The 20,528-nt window shown below is 39.3% G+C and overlaps 1 protein-coding gene and 1 pseudogene across 1 annotated transcript; one reads left to right on the forward strand and one right to left on the reverse strand.

Moving 5' to 3' along the window:
* Positions 1-1,501: 1,501 nt before the first annotated feature.
* kxd1 (KxDL motif containing 1) lies at positions 1,502-17,383 on the forward strand. Its single transcript, XM_088339618.1, has 5 exons — positions 1,502-7,102; positions 7,373-7,512; positions 10,440-10,592; positions 11,787-11,833; positions 15,434-17,383. The coding sequence occupies exons 2-5, from the start codon at positions 7,415-7,417 to the stop codon at positions 15,691-15,693; spliced, it is 558 nt and encodes a 185-aa protein (XP_088195744.1). The 5' UTR covers positions 1,502-7,102; positions 7,373-7,414; the 3' UTR covers positions 15,694-17,383.
* On the reverse strand, positions 15,017-15,142 carry LOC148362201 (U2 spliceosomal RNA; annotated as a pseudogene).
* Positions 17,384-20,528: the final 3,145 nt, after the last annotated feature.

Genomic DNA, 20,528 nt, shown 5'->3' on the forward strand with positions numbered 1-20,528 from the left:
AGTTAGCATGAGTAAATATATTTTTTAGAAGTTGACGTTTGAACTTAAAGCGCAAAAACAAAATCTAGTTTTGCTCATTTCATATAATATATCATCAATTTATTGTCACCAAAGAGATGGAATTAAACAAATTCATGCGGCACTCCAGACAATGAAATTAAGAAACCCAATCTAACTTTTGCCTCACGAGTAATATGTCTCGTATTAGTTTGCCAAAGTTGTAAGGGTAATGAGGACAAGGAGTACACTAATGCCCTCAAACTGGACTTGAGGGATCTCGATCAAAAATCTGCAACAGCATTTTGTTCCTCCACCAAGAGTGACTTGAGTGTTGATAACAATTAGCCCAACGTGTGCGCAAACACTCACGGCGTTCTCAAGCAGGCCTATTCACAGCTTCAACAGCAAATGCACCAGCCTTACTCCTCTCTTTCTCATAAAGACGAAAATGATTTGCCTAAAAGGCTCTTTCTGAATGCATTTTAAGGAACAAGGGTAGAACGAGAGAAAGAGGGAAAGACAAAAAAAAACGAGAGACCGTCGCAGTGATTGTGGCCTCGGCTTTTCTTTTCCAAAGCCCACTAATTTAAAAGAATCCCATGGTCCGATGCAAGAATCGATTCAAATGCATGGCCTTAAAAAAAGTGTAAAAACCTACTTTTCTTTTCTAAATATTTTCAAACGTGAAGGAGTTACACTGAACTTATTTTTGTATGTAAACATAAAAACTAGAAACAACATTTGAGCGTCCATGCATAACAAAAAACGACTGTATACACCATCAATCCATTTATCAGTAACTTCAGCAATATTGAAATGAGTCATTTACTTCTCAAGTATGTGATTTTCAAAGTCACCTTTTAAAAGCTTATGTAGAGCCATTATAGCGTTTACTATTCCATATTGTTGATATCCATGCATTGTAAAGCAAAAGAAACTACCTTAAATTCCGGACTATAGAGCACACCTGATTATAAGCCGCACCCACCACATTTTAAGAGGAAAACCGTTTTTGTACATACACAAGCCGCACCTGTATATAAGCCGCATGCGCCCACATTTAAACATGTAACTCAAACACCAAATTAACCCAAACCCGACTTCAAGTCCCGCGATTGAAACTAAATGTCCTTCTTTAAAGTCCACAGTCCAAAAATCACAGCCGGCAAAATAAACGGAAAATGATACCCGTACTTAAGGTTTGATGCAGACCTGCAGAGTCCAGGTCCCGTTGAAAGTAATCCAAGGAAAAAAGTGTATATTTCCAAAGGTAAGGGTGGGGAAAATATATCAGATGAAGACATTTACTCACGCAACTCCTTCTTCTTTAACCAACTTTTTACCCTCTCTTCTTTCCTTGTCTGTCCCTCACCTTTAGCAGTCCCCACTTAAACTGGGCACCCCGCGTTTGTTCCGCCCCTCATTTTTCGTTCATCCGTGCAAAACATATCAGAATAAGTGTCTAAAATAAATACAAATAAATACATTACAAAAATGTACATCTGCAAATACATATTATACATGGGTTACACATATTTACAAAGAAAGACGGTACCCCGAGAGAGTTTTCAAAGCTTTAATAATAATAATGTAGCTTTGACAGGGCAGTTAATGGTAGCAACACTCGAGCGCCGCTAGCGGCCGTTAGAAAAATTACATAAATTGGTCGCATCACTGAATAAGCCGCAGGGTTAAAAGTTAGGGAAAAAAGTAGCGGCTTATAGTCCGGAATTTACGGTTAATACACTTATATGATTTGTCTTGACTGGACCAGTAAAAGAGCGCCAATAGGATATCTTTAATACTTTTGTCACAGAATCATTTCAGGTTCAAAAATTCGGATACAATAAGTGACTTTTATTTTCTTCAGCAGCGTAAACGTTTTTTTCCAGGAAACGGACAAACTAGACTTTAGTGTTTCCATGTTAAACTTACTTGGATCATTTAATTCGGCCAGCCATAAATTTCCGAGTATGCCTAATAAAAGAAGCTCTCGGTCAGGGGTGTCCGAACTATTGAGAAAGCGGGCCAAATTTGGTGAGCTAAAAATGTGTGAGGGCTGACTAGTCAGCCTAACATTTTTTGAACAGTCTTCATAAATTCACCCACCGTCTTTGTAGCATTTGACTCGCAGGGTCTCGTGAAAAAGCGCTGCTGTGCCGTTAAAATATCTTTCAGTGCTTTACATTTTTAACAGCGTTCGTTTCCCGTTAGCGTGTCGTAGTCAGCATGTTTTGTCTGGCACCACCTTTTGATATTATATTCTCTTGAAAACAGAAATTAGGCAGACGCAGTTGTTTTAGATTTTGGTAAAAAATAAAATAAAAAAAAACTTCAATTACCACTCCTGGAAGCGGGAGCCCTCACATTCAACTTTCCTTTTTTCATTTACAGTTGCAATGTCGGAAACAGGGTGGGCTAGAATTCTCACAGAAAACCAGGGGCAATGTGGCCAAAGGGCACCGGCATCATCTGGTGAAATCATTATTTTTTAATTTAATTTTTTGGGTGCAATTTGACTTTACACTGCGGTCAACATTACTAGAGGGCCACATATTATTCATTTTGTGACAGAAGCCCCAAGCCAGTAAAAATTTAGAGAGCTAGAGAGCAGTGTTGAGCATTCACTCAACTGTTAAACAAACCAGTAAACACAATCGATGCCAAACATGAATATATTTTCCCCCGATGTTTGGAAAAAAGTGTGTTGTGTTTAGAAAAGATCCCTCGACATCCGTGATTCTAATATGTAGGGTAAGTTACTAATGTAGACAGAGTAATAAAGCATAATACTTCAAATGAAATACAAAAGCTCAACATTTGCAGTTGACATTCTTTTAACTGTTCCAGCCAGCCTGAGAACATCAATTCTGGATTCGGCTCTGAGTTTGGCATCCCTGCTTTAGTGAACACATGAAGCTTTAGCTGGATATCAACATTATGAAATAAATTCCCGAAACAACAATTCAATGCCAATGCTTCCCGTTAACCAGAAATGTGTTAACGTGTTCATCTGTTTATTGCTACTGCTGCATAACACTTATTGTAAAATATTTTCTTTGGAATGTTTGAGACTGCTCACTTGTGTCCGTTTTCTACTTTTACACTTACCTTAAATGCTAACGGCAAAGATGAGTTGCGTCCTTAGGAACCGATTCCGTAGATAATGTTTTTGTTTTTGTCTTTAAATGGTTTTTGATGTATTCATCACACCAAGTGAGCCTGTAAGATTTTTTTATTTTTTTTTTTACATCGAGCAGAATCCAAAGCAAATCGAAGTTCGCCCCCATGTCAAACGCACTGCTGGTTTTCTATCGACATGCCTGTTCCAGGTCATTTGTATGTATGTTTGTAATTCTTTTACAAAAACAGAAAAAAAAAAAACTAAAATGAAAGAACGCAGGTAGTTTATGTACATATTGTAAGACTATGTGGGCATTGAAGGTTTTTGTTATTTATTTATTTCATATTTATTTTGTTTCGATGCATCCCTGCTTGTCAAGTCAACATACTTGCTATGATTTCTTTCTTTCCAGCATTGCGAGGTTTATTTGCTCCAAATCCTTTTGAAGATTTGTTTTACATCAAATGACGTTGTCCATATTTGTATAGTATTATTTATTTTGTTTGTCATTTGACTCGTGTGCAACTGAACAGGGTTGGGTAGGGTTACTTTATCTGGATTACTTTCAATGACTTTTGGATGACTCCAATACCAAATATGCTAATAAAAGACAAAAGAAACTAAATATGAATAAAATGATGACTCACAACACGTGGTAAGCTTTCTCTGCTGGCTTTGATCTCTTTGAACAAAACGAAAATAAATCCAAACAGCTTGCCAACATCATTTTTGCCGTTCCATGTATTCCGTTACTCCCCAAGCCTGCACAAAATGTAGTCATTTTATTCATATTTAGTTTCTTTTTGTCTTTTATTAGCATATTTGGTATTTGAGTAATCCAAAAGTCATTGAAAGTAATCGAGTTAAAGTAACCCTACAAACCCCGCAACTGAACTTATCTGCCATGTTCACTTTAGATGTGTGTTAACGTAGATGCTGCAGCTAGTAGACTGCAACCACACTACTCCGCTCCTCGTTCTAGGCATGTAGCTTTAGAGAACACTTCTCCGCGCTAGATTTCGCATGTATTGTTTGCTATGCCTTTGGTTCGCTTACACATTAGATGAAGCGCTTTTGTATTTTTTATACATCCTTTTTTACTCGTCCCATAATAAAAGTAATTTTGTGAGTTTTACTGGGATGGTCTGTGTGTGATTTTTTTTTTTTTTTTTTTGAACACACATTAAAAGTTGCACGTGTCCTTAGATTGCCGCAAACTGTGCTAAAATGTTTTCTTGCGTAAAACATTCTAAATATCTGCAGTTCAACCATGTCAACAAGGAAAATTGTCCTTACCACTACGACTGGGCAGGTAAGACTGTTGAAAATGTGACTACAGTGGAACCTCGGTTCTCGACCATAATCCGTTCCAGAACCCTGTTCGAAAACCGATTTGTTCGATCACCGAAATCATTTTTCCCATTAAAAATAATATAAATTGTTTTAATCCGTTCCAACACCCTGAATGTTTAACGTAAACATGAAGCTAACCCAGGCTAATCGTACGTTTGCGTTATCGTAATCTTACGTACGAAAGATTACGCTAACATGAACGTGTAAAAATAAAAAAATAAGGTCGTTTACAAGTCATTTAGCACCCGGGTCTCCACAAGTGGCTGGTGCTTCATTGGAAAGGGGGCTCCGTTCCAACACGCTGAGTTTTGGGCTCAGTTCCAACACCCTGATTGTTTACCTGAATGTTCGACGTAATCATAAAGCTAACCCAGGCTAATTGTACGTTTGCGTTATCGTAATCTTCCGTACGAAAGATTAAGCTAACACGAACGTGTAAAAATAAAAAGATAAAGGAAAGAATTATGACTAGGATTTCTTACCTTTGTGGTGGTCAGCAGAAGACGCATGCTGTATTCCCTAGCAAGATCGGAAACTCGCACACCTCTTTCATATTTAGCTATTATGTCTTTCTTAAAGGCAGTAGTTGTACGAACAACTTTTCTTTTTTCACCTGTCCTGCTTGCACCGACCTTCGGAGGCATAGTTAGGGGCTAAAACATTCCGTTCACCGATATTAAAAGCGAAAGCAAAAAGAGGCAAGTGCGCACGTGATAAGTTGGTCACGAGGGGTGGGGGCGATCGACACCCGTACGCCGCTGAGCATGGCACCCTAGCGTACGCACTCACGTATTACGGGCGTTCGAACTCAGAATTTTTGACCTAACAGCGAAGCAAGAATTTCTCGAAATTTTTGGTCAGACTCCGATTTGTTCGAACTGAGAGGCGTTCGAAAACCGAGGTTCCACTGTATTATAAACCACTAATAATAGAGTAGAATGAAATTGTTGTCGTTGAAGGATTTTATATTTTATACATTTTACTATAAAGGATTTTATACAAGTTACATTTATTGAATGCAATGAAGATTTTTCACATAGAAGGCTTAAGTTCGATGACAGGTCGCGCCGTTCAAAGTGCGGAGTGTTTTGGCTGGGGAATTTTGATAACGGCGCTGACGAAGGACGTCAGGCCTTGTTTTGATAAACGCTTGGTGTTTTGAGTTTCTTCAGACATCGAGGCGACGAGGTGGAGTACACGTGGGGAGTCTCTGGCCCGCCCATGGGAGGAGCCGACACGCCAGCTTGGGAAAAAGGCGTGGGCCGGGAAGATGGAAGATCGCGAGGGACAATCGAGAGAGGAGGCTCGACGAAGACCGACACTAATTCGGCTAATTCGATGGAATTCACTTAGTTTATTATTTAAGAAATTAAATCTGCCCCCGTGTGGAAATGCCGGTCTCTTGTTCATTTTTCCACAATGAAACGAGCATGCATTGATAGGCGAATGTAAGTTGTGTTAGGTCAATGGAGTCAGATAACTAATTCGAACATTTTGGTAAACGCTACATTTGTAATATATTTAAGTCCCAACATCGTTGAGTATGCCCAGGTACACAGGAAAAAAACACAGGGTTCTTATGGATGCTTGAAATCTTTTGAAAATGCTTGAGTAATCATGTGTTTTCTAGGATTGAAAAGTGCTTGTAAATGCTTAAAATTGTTGCCATGTTTCTCAACAAGTCTGCTCAAAAATTGATCGTATTCTATATAATAAGCTTATTAAAACAATAGCAGATGCTACAGGTCACACAAAACAAAAATAAACACACTCAGGGATAGTTTCTTCCCCAGAGCCATCACCACCCTTAACACACACCGCACAAAAAAACTAAAACTCTTGCAAACACACTACCTCATACAGATGTAAAATTGTATCCATGCCCATGCTCACTTTGCACGATTTTGCACTACCACATATTGCACTAATACGATCCCAAAACTTTATGTAACACCCTACATGCCCACACTTTCTTGTGTAAATACTGTGTAAATTAGAACCTTCATCTTCTTTGTTTTTCTTTTATCCTCACTGTTAAATGTGAACCTGGAGTGCCACGCCCAATTTTGTTGTCACAATATGTTCAACCCATTTTGTAACAATGACAATAAAGGTATATTCTATTCTATTCTAAACTACATAAATAAACACGTTTGGAGAAAAAATATAGTGTAAAATAATTTTGTATTTTGTAAGGGAAAATACGACAGTTTTTAAGGGCATGGAGCCCTGGAGGTTGATAGGTATGCAAGTTATATAAAATTCAGGTTACGTGACAACTGTAGGACCGAATATCCTTTGTAAATAGAATAATTACCCCTGCCCCATCATCGTTTTCATTTTAAATCGACGCTCCATTGCAAACTCAACGTTATTTTGTGTATTTACTCTAAATTAACACCGTATATTTTGACGTTTTACGACGCTAACAGAGACTCAATTGGAAAATAAATGCACGTGACCGGAAGTAGCTAAAACGCGGAAGTACTTTGCTTTGTTTTAGCAGGCAGCTGTGTGAATAAAGTTAATGCTCCCTAAATGCTTATATTTGTCAACGTGGACATCATTTTGGAAAAACAATATAATTGCTATATATTCCGGTCTTTGAAATGGTCATAAACTGAGGTAACTTTCCGGTATTTCACGAGCAGCACTGGAGGCAAATAACACTTAATAAATAAACTGACCGGTAGAGGCTAATACTACGACCTTGTGTTGATATGGCAAAACCTATTTTCTTTTTTTTTATTAATGGAAATCTTTCGGGAAAGCTTTCTAGTCTTCTAAAAGTCACATTCAAACCTCTAAACTGCTTTTCCTAAAGGCATTGGTTTGTATGTATATAAGAGATAAGCTGCCCTGTTATATTGAAAATATATTCATGTTTTCTTGCAGAGGACTGAAGATTTCGTGTAATAGTGACGCTGGAGTTGAATCATGGTGGAGTCCAGTGCTTCTGGTGTGTTCTGCAGTCGGATGCTGAGCATGGTGAACGCCGAGGATGTCAACGCAATCATCCACGCCCAGAGACACATGTAAGAAATGAAATGAAATGGTCTGCATTTATATGGCGCTTTTCAAGTCAAAGAAGACTTCCCAAAGCGTTTTACAATGTGCTTCACACTTACCCATTCACACACACTCACACACCAATAGCCACCCTGCAGCCATGCAAGGCGCGAACCTGCTTATTGAGGGCATTAGGGATTCAGTGTCATGCCCATATAACACTGAGGAGCCGGGAATCGAACCTGCGATTTCTTGATCCCCCAGATGAGCGCTCTACCTCCAGGGCTAATGCTACCCCGGCTAATACATCACAATCTAAAAAGGAGTCGTCTGATGAGTGTAGTTTTTTTATCCGTTTCTGCTATATTTTCAAATTTATATATATATATATATATATATATATTTTTTTTTAGTTTTTACAAATTACCTGTAAATTGCCAAAGGTATTGTACGGGTCAAGATACAGTAATCACTCTGTTTGGTTATCACAATTAAGACCAGAACCCCCTGCAAACCATGAAAATCAACTAAATAGCGACGCCCCTTCATAAAAGAATAGAATAGAATAGAATATACCTTTATTGTCATTGTTACAAAATGGGTTAACATATTGTGACAACGAAATTGGGCATGACACTCCAGTTTTACACAATCACAGTGAGGTATGAGCCAAGAAGATAAAGGAACAGAGAAGATAAGGTTATAAAACAAGGGGGATAAGGCTATAGTTATAATTTACATGGTATTTACACAAGAAATGTCGGCATGTGGGATGTTACATACAGTGTTATTATGATACCGTTGGTATCGTAAGGGTTGTGCAATATTGCATAAAAGCCCCCAAGGCTCAAATTTTCCTCAAGATGACGGCCAAACCGACTGAGAGTATACAAATTTAGCAAAATAACAAAACCCAGAACATAAAGATAGAATAGAATATGCCTTTATTGTCATTGTTACAAAATGGGTTGAACATATTGTGACAACGAAATTGGGCGTGGCACTCCAGTTTCACATTTGACAGTGAGGATAAAAGAAAAACAAAGAAGATAAAGGAACAAAGAAGATAAGGTTATAATTTACACAATATAAAGGAACAAAGAAGATAAGGTTATAATTTGCACAAGAAATGTGGGCATGTAGGATGTTACATACAGTTTTGGGATCGTATTAGTGCAATAAGTGCAAAAATAGTCAACATTGTGCAAAAAAATAGTCAACATTGTGCAAAGTGAGCATAGGCATGAATACAATTTTACTTCTTTATGAGGTAGTGAGTTTGCAAGAGTTGCAGTTGAATTAATGCTCTTTACTGTCATTATACAAAATTAAAACTAAATTGGGGGGGGTTCTTTCAGTGCAAGAAAGCCATTGAGAGATCGGCTGGCTAGCTGCACGCTAGCATTGGGTATCCTCGGAATTAGCCAGGTCTCCGCGCTGATTAAAATCCAACAATGCTGAATGTAACTGTTTCCCACGATTTGGTGAGATACAGGCTCGGCAGGGGGTGGCTTGTTGCGTAGCAGTAGGTCGGACCTGCAGCACCAAATGCATATGTTGACTATTTTTTGCACTATGATGACCATTTTTGCACCAAATGCATATTGCACAAACCCTTACGATACCAAAATGTATGTAACATCCTACATGCCGACATTTCTTGTGTAAATTTTGTGTAAATTATAACTACAACCTTATCTTCCTTGTTTTATAACCTAATCTTCTCTGTCCCTTTATCTTCTTGGGTTTTTTACCTCACTGTGAATGTGTGAAACTGGAGTGTCATGTGAAACTGGAGTGCCACGCCCAATTTCGTTGTCACAATATGTTAACCCATTTTGTAACAATGACAAAAAAGGTATATTCTATTCTATTCTATTGTGTTCTCTCTCTGTCTCTTCCCAACCTGATAATAATCCACCAAGTCTTCTGACTTTCTTAGACTTTGTTGTAACTGATGAATTTCTGTTCAGTGTAGCGTGCTGCTAAATTCATGATGTCAAGTTTGCACTTAGGCTAGTGTATGCTGTCGGTCAATCAGAGTCACGCACACACAAGCAGCCCCCGCAATAGCATTTGCTGTGTGCTGTCTGCTGCACAACACTGCACAGTACGTTGATATCAATGGCAATAAAAACAATAAAAATCCCCGAAGCAATGAACCAGTGATAACAGAAATGCGATGTAGCAAGGTCTCTCTCTAATTGAGTTCCATTTTGGCCTGTTCCTATACATAAGTGGCTTGGGAGCCATGTGTCACTCTGTATATCTGGCTCACTTTTTTAAAGCATATAGGCCAGGATTGCAATACTAGGTTTCTGCCACTATCGGCAGTAGCGCTATAGCACTTTTCTACCTGTAAGACTGGTATAAAAAATTTAATCACGATTTATTTCCTGTGTTTCTTCAAAACACACAATTGTGACATCTGCCTTCTACTATTTACTAGCTATTTTTTCAAGTGTATCGTGCGCAAGTTAATATAAAAATAATATTGGTCAACAATGTGCATGAGGACATTTAAGAAGAATGTTTAGAGAGTTAAAATATGTTGAAGAATTGCTTCTATTAAACAGAATGGAGGACAATAAATGACCACCTGATTCTGAAGGTAAGAACTGTGTGGCCATTTCACGTAGCTGAAGGTGAACACTGCCATAACCTTCTTATTAACAGTATTTTTGCCATTTTTTACGAATAATGAGTGTCAAAATGAACCTCAACAAGCTAAAAGTTCTGGCGTAATTATGATGCCATATATTTTATGAAATCATTAAACTTTTGACATTGATATAACGTAGCAAATAATTAGCTTTTGTCTGGTTAGACTATTCTTTTGTTTTTTCACACTGAATAAAAATGTCAATATTTTTCTTTTATGGCTCTTTGAGTCAAGATTGTCCTGACCCCTGCTGTACTTTCCAGTGTGTGTATCTGCACATTTTCATTTCAGGCTAGACCGTTTCGAGAAGACCAACGAAATGCTGATCAACTTCAACGGTCTCTCCAACGTGCGACTGCAGCAGATGAATGAGCGCTTCCTGCTCCACACGCGCACCCTCGTCGAGATGAAGAGGGATTTGGACAGTATTTTCCGACGAATCAGGTTGGGTGATCTACCTCATTTTATACTTAAATATTTGACCAGCTCGGTGGCCTGAGACTGGGAGGTCGCTGGTTCAAGCCTCGGACGGGTCATACTTAAGACTTACAACATTGATACTTATTTAGGTGTTGGAATTGGAGGGTTTGGTCACCTAATGACTCCCATCAGTTGGGTTGGGCGAGGGGGCTGGGAATCCCCTCCTCTGTATCGATTTCCCAGAAAGAGTCAGAAAATGACTCTAGCCACCTCCCACTGGGGCAGGGGTGTCAAACTCATTTTAACTCGGGGGCCACACGATAGAACAAACATTCTATCGGGGGCCGGACTAGTAGATTAAAAGGAAAGAAAAAGAGATAAAGAAATAAGAGAAAGAGGGAGGGAAAAGGAGACAGGGCGGGACAAAGAGAGAAAAAGAGAGGGAGAGAGCGTGAGAAACAAAAGATAAAAAGTTGTGAGAGAGGGGGAAAAGAAAGGGAGAGGAAGAAAGAAATCCAAAGAGAAATAGAAAAACCAGAAGGAGAGAAAAGACAAAAGAAAGCGTGAAGGGTATGAAGAGAGAAAGAGAAAAAAAGAGAAAAGGAAAAAAGGAAGTTAGAGCAAAAGAGGTTAAAGGACACGGAGAGAAAGAGAAAAAGAGAGACACTGAGAGTGAAAGAGACAGAGTGGGAGAAAAGGGGTGGAGAGAGGGAGAGAGAGAAATACAAGTACAGTGTCTTTGTGAGAGTCACCTGGCTTTGGCAACATCAAGTTGACATATTTCAACCTGCAGCTTTAAAATACAAAAAAAAAAATCTGTGTTACCTCCTGAGCCACAATGACCACAAAAGATAAGGAAAAAGGCAACATGATAATTTAAGATGTAGAAAAAAATGTAAGCTGGTGCCGAGAATGAATTTGTAAATGAATTTTAATGGACATTGTGCCTTGAGAATTTTTCAATGGAAAAAAAGTGTGCCTTATCTCACAAAAGGTGGCGATACACTGATTTAAAAGTCTGTGTGCAGGACTCGCAGGCCTCTGGATATTGGATCGCTGCATACATGCCACAAAAAAATAAACTCCAGGCATTCCAATGTTTTCATATACATTAAAGTGTTTGCCCCTCCCAATTTTTTGGTATGGGAAGTATGTAGATTTAAACACAACACTCGAAATAATCAGCAGCCACTAATTCATTGTTTTCTTATTCTTCAGAACGTTAAAGGGAAAGATTGGAAAGCAGTACCCTGATGCCTTCAATAGTAAGTTGTGCACAAACATTTGTTATATAGAAGCAGTGGAACCTAAGTTGCTGTTCTATTCTAATGTTGGAGTCAAGTCAGGATTACAGTGCTAAATATTCGTACGAAAAACTCTTAGAAGCCATAAATATACTGTATCGAAGCATGACTGTTTATCATAGGAGTCCTTCTTGGTGTGCGGCTCTCCTCAACCTTGAAAGTCCAATACTGTAAAGCAGATGCAGTTAAAGCTTATCCTCTTTTAGTAGCGTTTTTTTGTTTATAGTAAATAGGATTTTTAGGATAACAAAAATGGAAATCGATAAACAGTCAAATGTTCATTAGAGTATTTCCCATGAAGGTTTGTGACAGTTTCAGAAGGTCCAGGAGCATGCCCCAGTGAGAAAATCTTTTTACATCATAAATTCTAATGCATCAATGTGTTGCATTTTTAGAGCAAAATCAAGAAGCGAGAACGATGATGAATGTGTGCCCTTGAAAACTTGAATCACAAATACACAAGTTATGAAAGGCAATGACGAAGCAAACAAGCCACACCCACAAAGCATGGTAGACGAGACAGGAAATGTATGCCAAAAAAAATCTGCTCGTCATCTAATTTGACTAAAAATAACTATTGGTAGTGTTGTTCCGATGCCAATGCTGAACTATTTTGAATAATGTATAGGGAAGTAAACAGACCAAATCACTAATACGAGTTTTAAATTGAATTATTGTAACACTTATATCGGCGCTTTGGTAAATTACAATATTGTATATCAGACTTTTTGCCACATTACAGACTTCAAACATCAAGATATTTAATTTCTTGTGAAGCATCAACAATAAGTAGGACACAATCATGAAGTGGAACACACTTTAATGGATATTTAAAACTTTTTTAATAAATGAAAGACGAAAAAGTGGGTGTGCAAAATTCTTCAGCCCCTTTCAGTACAACAAACTCTGTTCCGGAAGTACAGTGAGGATCTCTGAATGATTCAATGTTGATCTAAATGACTAACGATGATAAATGGAATAGCCTAGATGGTAAGGCGCCTGCTTTGAGACTGGGAGGTCGGTGGTTCGCGCCCCGGCCGAGTCATTCCTAAGACTTAAAAAGTGGTCGGCGGCGCCCTCTGTTGGCTGCGGCTGCATCGGCTCGCTACAACGGGTCAGGTGCAATCGACATTTCGTTCTGTGTACATTGTTACACAGAATGACAATACAAGGAAATTATTATTATTATTATTATTATTATCAAGTATTTGTATAAATGCACCTGCACACTGCGCGCCCCCGCGTCTCTAGTTAACTTTTGTCACACAGGAAACAGATTTACACCGGAAATGCAACTTCAAAATAAGAGTACAAAACTGATAAACGTACAAGACACGCAATTAGACGGATTATTGAACCGTTACTTCATGTGTGTGTGAGAAAGATTGTTTTTATATTTAGGAATATAAAAACAAGTTATATTCACACAGTGAATACTGAGAAATGTTACAACCCAAACGACCACCCTATCATTCCCCCCTGTTGTTAATTTCGAAGAAAACAATACCAGAGGTTTCAAGTTTGTACATCATTAAGAAATCCAACAGGTTGGTAGCTTCGTGGAGGGGCGAAAAACCTTCGTAAAGGAAAAAATTCCCCTCCTCCCACCTCGTTTCCATGAGGTCGAGTGTTTCTTGTACTAGAAAACGTAGTAGTAATGAGCAATGGTTAACTATAAGGATCTCTGAATGATTCAATGTTGATTTAAATGACTAACGATGATAAATGGAATCCACCTATGTGTAATCAAGTATTTGTATAAATGCACCTGCACTGTGATCGTCTCAGAGGTCTGTTTAAAGCGCAGAGAGCATCAAGAAGAACGAGGAACACACCAGGCAGGTCCGAGATACTGTTGTGGAGAAGTTAAAAGCTGGATTTGGATACAAAAAGATATCCCAAGCTTTAAACATCCCAAAGAGCACTGTGCAAGCAATACTATTGAAATGGAAGGAGTATCAGACCACTGCAAATCTACCTAGATCGGGCCGCCCCCCTAAACCTTCAGCTCATACAAGGAGAAAACTGATCAGAGATGCAGCCAAGAGGCCCATGATCACTCTGGATGAACTGCAGAGGTCTACAGCTGAGGTGGGAGAATCTGTCCATAGGACAACAATCTGGCCTTCATGGAAGAGTGGCAAGAAGGAAGCCATTTCTTAAAGATATCCATAAAAAGTGTTGTTTAAAGTTTGCCGCAAGCCACCTGGGAGACAGACCAAACATGTAGAAGAAGGTGCTCTGGTCAGATGAGACCAAAATCGAACTTTTTGGCAACATTGCAAGACGTTATGTTTGGCGTAAAAGCAGCACAGCTCATTACCCTCAGCACTCCATCCCCACAGTCAAACATGGGGTTGGCAGCATCATGGTTTGGGCCTGCTTTTCTTCAGCAGGTACAGGAAACATGGTTATAATTGATGGGAAGATGGATGGAGCCAAATACAGGACCATTCTGGAAGAAAACCTGACAGAGTCCGCAAAAGACCTGAGACTGGGACGGAGATTTGTCTTCCAACAAAACAATGACCAAAACATCAAGCAAAAGCTACAATGGAATGGTTCACCAAAAAACATATCAAAGTGTTAGAATAGCCAACTCAAAGTCCAGAACTCAATCCAATTGAGAATCTGTGGAAAGAACTGAACTGCTGTTTAAAACGCTTTCCATCCAATCTCACTGAGCTAGAGTTGTTTTGCGAGGAGGAATGGGCCAAAATATTAGATTCTCAATGTGCAAAGCTGATAGTCATACGCGAGCAACCTGCAAAAGGTGGCGCTACAAATTATGAACTTAATGGGGATGAATAATTTTTCACACCCACTTTCTTGTTTTAATTTGTTAAAAAAAAGGTTCAAATATCCAATAAAGTGTGTTCCACTTCATGATTGTGTCCCACTTATTGGTGATGCTTCACAAGAAATTACAGTTTTATATCTTTATGTTTGAAGTCTGTAATTTGGCAAAAGGTCACAAAGTTCAAGGGGGGGTTTTTTAAGGGTTATTGATCTATCTTCGTTATTCATTATCCATTATCCGTTATCGGTCAGTTCATAATACGCTACAAAGCCTAGGAGCCGGGACACTTACTCTCAGCCAAAAGGCCAAGCTAAGGTCCTAGCCCAAAGCCTTGCTGCGATCATTGCGAAAGCACCGTTCCCGGAGGTACTGCAATACCGGGCCGATGCGTGGAGTGGACAGAGCAAGCTCATATTCCATCTCCGAAATGCAAAAATCAAAGATAGTGACTTCATAGAAGGCCAAGCTAAGGACCTAGCATCAAAGCCCTGGACGCTTATCTCCAGTTTGGTTTTGTTCATTGTTACGCCTTTGCTCAAAATGGGGCAAATAGTTTCGCAAGCCACCCTACATATATAGTTATAGTTATGGTTATATTTCAGTTTATAAGACTCTGGTGAGACCTATTAAACAATGGAGTCCCACCAGAATCTTCCTATGTATGGGAAACACCGCAGACAACCAAACGTTCAATGATTTTCTTCCTCTATCTTTAAAAAAATTATCGTATAATGATACTTGGGTCATTCTCCTTTGACTAGATATCCATGAGTCGCCTGTCCCGGAGGACGATGAAGATGAGTTGGATCTGGCGCCACCAAGTGGCGCCACCACCATCACCACGGCCACTCCAGGCCAGAGCTCAGATTCCTGCGACTCGAGTCCAGATGCGGTTTCGCCCACCGCGAGCAGATGCTCTGAGGAGCTCTCCCAAGATGTGCCCATCACGCCCGCCTCGGACACCCACCGCACGGCCGGCCTGCAGGATGAGGGCCCGGACTCTGCTGTCCTTGCTGAGTAGCCCTACGTTGCGTGGGGAAGGGTCATGTGACTGAACTTGTTTTTTTTCCCCCTTGAAAGAAAAAAATCTTTGGAAAATGGTCCATATTGTTGCACGGTACAGTTCGGAGTTCTCAGGGTCAATTCCAGCTGCCGGCCTCCCTTTGCAGAGTTTGCATATTCTCCTGGGCCTGCATGGGTTTCCTCCAGGCACTGCAGTGTTCTCTCACATCCCCCGCAGCCCTATTGTGGATTAGCGATGCAGAAAATTATCAAATGAATATCAGATTGTTGAATTGAGATGAAAATACAATTGAGTGGGATTAAGAGTATCAAGAAAGCAAGGGAACTGAGTTTAGGAGTTGCTGTAAATTCCGGACTACAAGCCGCTACTTTTTTTTCTATATTTAAACACTGCGGCTTAAAACTTGGTGCTGCTTATTTATGTTATTCTCGCGGAAAACGGCAAGCTGCTCTTTTCCACAATGCATGTGCTCCAAACACATTACACCACGTGACGTCTGGAAATAATTGTTACCCTTTTAGAGGGGTAATGAATCCATGTTTTGCCAACATTTATTTATAATACATAAAAAGAACAAATTGGGAGTTACAACAGAACTTTAATGAATATTTACAGTATACAATATTTCAACTCATCAAGTCCTCAAGTCAAATGTATTTATATAGCCCTTAATCACAAAAATGTCTCAAAGGACTGCACAGGATTACAATGACACAATGACCTGATCTTAAACCAACATGCGGGCAAGGAACAACACAAAACCTCAGCGAGAGGAAAAAGAGAAACCTTGAGAAGGGACCCCACAAGTGGTATCCCCCTTTCAGGATGACCAGGGTGAATTACATTTAGCATTACAGTACACAAACATAGTAAACACTAGGTAACATGTTGAAAATTTGTCCGGAAAGTGCATGAGAGCAGCGACGCCCCCAGCCTGTAAACTAGTCCAGTAAGTCTATGACGGCCACGACGCAGTTTCCCATCTCTGCCAGCTGGTCCATGCAGGCGTTCACATGCTTCAGGTCAAACGCTGGTCCGCTGACTCATCTCAAATCGTCCTTCTCCTTCGTATCACCACCAGGCAGGCAGTCGGAAAAAGACAGGACAATACAGAATATGAGGTGGGCAGTCCTCAATTTATACAGTAATCCCTTGCTGAATTGCAGTGTCCTTCCTTCACTACTTTGCATATTTCATGGTGCATTGCGTTCTGCATTCCTTTTGACTAGAGAGTCACTCCTCTTTTCTGCTTGTGTCTACCTCTGCAAAAATTACGTTGTGGTCAGAGTTGCACACCTACGTAAAACAGCTTCACAATCCTTCACTATGTATGCGCGATAATATTTCAGCTTTTTCCAAAAGCCATCGTGTACCAAAAAGGCTGTGGACAGAGGATGGAATAAAGAATAGGTGGTTGGGGCAAAAGATAATGCTTTCTATCGCCCACAAAGTTGGACTTATGTATACTATAATTCCTTGGCACTTTTTCAAAAATGTTTGATAATGGAAAAATATATGGTATCTGTAAAAGGGCAAATGGGACACATTCTGTAACGTTTTCCAATGAATATAGATACAGTATGTGTTTTTCTTTTAAGCCTTCTACAAGGCTTTTGATTCTTTTGCAGCTCCAGACATTTCGGGCGTTATTTATATTTTTTAGGTCAAATATGGCTTACCATTTTGGGTTTACCATTTTGGGTTGCCAACCAGAAAGTAAATGCAGTTTTCCATAACTTCCACAAAATGATGTTGAGGTATCTTGTGAAGTAAATTGAATCGTGTTTCAAGTTGTGCAATAAAAGGTAAGACTATTTTTAAAGTTTTAACTTGACAGCACAGAAATTCCATCCATCCATTTTCTGCACTGCTTATCCTCACTAGGGTCGCAGGGGCTGCTGGAGCATATACCAGGCATCTTCAGGCAGTGGGCAGGGGACACACTGAACTGGTTGAGGACAGAAGGTATTTGTTAGTAAACAGAAAAGTAACATTAAGTACCGTACAGTACCTGTTAAACCTGTAAATTGTTTTTTCTTTGGTTTTATTGTTTAATACAGCAATCAAGTATTTAATGAATGAACAAACAAAGGTTATTACTTGGCAGGTTTTCAACTACCGCAGGACCTTTTTGGGACGTAACCCCGCAAATAACGAGGGATTACCGTACATCCGAATTGAAGCGCAGTGGGATTGATTTATCAAAACAGCCACACTTCCCATTCCGTATCGTTGACGTCAATGTCGTATCGCTGAGGTTTCCTTTAATCCTCAAATAACGACAACAAGCAAATGCTTGGTCCGGTACAGCGGCAACCACCAGTGACACAAAGACTACTTTCACATCTGTGTTACAATCTGGCACTGTTCTCCACAGTGCCTTGTTGCTGTCGTCTAGAAATATTCAGGCTCACTATGTCTTAAAGCAGCCCTCATTTACGTTTTATGTCAACGCAATATCAAATATGTGCTCTTCTTTGTTATCGCCATATTGGTTTTTAATCAGTGTTCTGAATTTACGGTATTTAAAATAAATGGCCATGGTGCCCCTGTTAGCCCCTACAAACCCCGCCCCCCAATGTTTACAGACAATATTGAAGAGTATGTTATTATATGTGCTTTGCATGTTATTGGTTCGGTTCACCGCCCAAACGACTGGAAATATTCTGTAACCTAGCCCACAGAAATAAAGCAAGCAGGGACAGAAACAATTCATTGAGAGAAGACTCGTGATTCCCCGTGGGAAATTTGAATTCAAAACTTTTCAATGGAAGAGAGAATCACCACACAGACTTAACCAAAACACTTTTCGGCAAACATTCAGCAGACGTCCCTTTTTCATCCCGTCGAAGAAAATCAGAAAGTATGGCCCTAGTTACAATTTTTGTGCCTCCAAATAATGGCTTCCTAAATTTTGACTATGACATTCACTATATTGTGTTTCCTAATTCTTACATTTACAACTAGAGAACAGGTGTCAAACAGGCGGCCCGCGGGCCAGATCTGGTCCCCGCTAAGGGATTGAATCCGGCCAGCGAGACAACACTCAGAGAAGCGCAAGAGAAAAACAAGCTGCAGGTTGAAATATGTCAACTTGATGTTGCCAAAGCCAGGTGCCTCGCACAAAGACACTGTACTTTTATTTCTTTCTCTTTCTTTCTTTCTTTCCCACCCCTTTTCTCCCACTCTGTCTCTTTCACTCTCTGTGTCTCTCTTTTTCTCTTCCCTTGTTGCTATTTGTCTCTTTTGCTCTCTGTGTCTTTTAACCTCTTTTGCTCTAACTTCCTTTTTTCCTTTTCGCTCCTTTCTCTCTCTCTTCATACCCTTTGCACTTTCTTTTCTCTTTTCTCTCCTTCTGTCTTTCTATTTCTCTTTGGATTTCTTTCTTCCTCTCCCTTTCTTTTCCCCCTCTCTCGCGACTTTTTATCCTTTTGTTTCTCACGCTCTCTCCCTCTCTCTCTCATTTTCTTTCTTTATCCCGCCCTCTCTTTTTTCCCCTCCCTCTTTCTCTTATTTCTTTATCTCTTTTTATTTCTCTTTAATCTACTAGTCTGGTCCCCGACAGAATGTTTGTTCTATCATGTGGCCCCCGAGTTAAAATGAGTTTGACACCCCTGAACTAGAGCATTTTTTTTAAAGGGACACTAATATTTGACCACTAGATGTTGCTGTATTGCGTAGTACATGGGGGCTCCAACGTGATGCCCGCGGGCACCAGGGTGTCCCTTAAGGACAGCTGAGGTGCGGACTTGTTCTGATAACAGTGATCGTTATTGTCATTTACTTATAAAATGTTTTTATTGGTTGATTGAGTCTTTTTAACATTACTTCCAATATTTAACCTGGTAAAAATATAGTGACAACTGATAGGGTTAAATACTATATTATAAATGTAGAGTGTGAGAAAAGGGGTGGACAAGAGAGAGAGAGGGAGGGAGAGAAAAATAAACACAAGTACAGTGTCTTTGTTCGAGGCACCTGGCTTTGGCAACATCAAGTTGACATATTTCAACCGGCAGCTTGTTTTTCTCTTGCGCTTCTCTGAGTGTTGTCAGGCCCGCGGGCCGCCTGTTTGACACCTGTGCTCTAGGCAAAAGGGCTCAATCATTTAGTGATCATGACATTTCCAAGCAAAATATATCAGTATCAGATCTTTCTCGATCGATACTACCCCGTATTTGAGTTTGAACAATTTTTATTGACACTTTTAACAGCCAATAAACAATGTGAGGTTTGAACAATTTTTTATCGACACTTTTAACAGCAATTAAACATATTCACAATTTCATGATATCATTTTCAAACAATATGAGGTTTGAACAATTTTTGTCGACATTTTTAACAGCAATTAAACACATTCACAATTTCATTATATCATATTCTAACATGAGGTTTGAACCATTTTTATCGACACTTTTAACAGCAATTAAACACATTCACAATTTCATTATCGACCCCTTATTTTTTTTGTTTTAGTTTGAACAACTTTATTGACACTATTAACAGCAAATAAACAATGTGAGGTTTGAACCATTTTTATCGACACTTTTAACAGCAATTAAACATATTCACAATTTCATGATATCATTTTCTAACAATATGAGGTTTGAACAATTTTTGTCGACACTTTTAACATCAATTAAACACATTCACAATTTCATTATATCATATTCTAACAATATGAGGTTTTGTCGACACTTTTAACAGCAATTAAATACATTCACAATTTCATTATATCATATTCTAACAATATGAGGTTTGAACAATTTTTATTGACACTTTTAACAGCAATTAAACACATTCACAATTTCATTATCGACCCCTTATTTTTT

The sequence above is a fragment of the Urocampus carinirostris genome, chromosome 7 (assembly GCF_059441175.1).
Source record: "Urocampus carinirostris isolate Australia breed hairy pipefish chromosome 7, RoL_Ucar_1.0, whole genome shotgun sequence".
In the NCBI taxonomy this organism is placed as follows: domain Eukaryota; kingdom Metazoa; phylum Chordata; class Actinopteri; order Syngnathiformes; family Syngnathidae; genus Urocampus; species Urocampus carinirostris.

Excerpts from the sequence above, each read along its gene's own strand:
- kxd1 (XM_088339618.1), top strand. The coding sequence starts at position 7,415 with ATGGTGGAGTCCAGTGCTTCTGGTGTGTTCTGCAGTCGGATGCTGAGC. Across the intron at positions 10,593-11,786 it reads AGTATTTTCCGACGAATCAG|AACGTTAAAGGGAAAGATTG; the intron begins GTTGGGTGATCT and ends CTTATTCTTCAG. Across the intron at positions 11,834-15,433 it reads GTACCCTGATGCCTTCAATA|ATATCCATGAGTCGCCTGTC; the intron begins GTAAGTTGTGCA and ends TCCTTTGACTAG.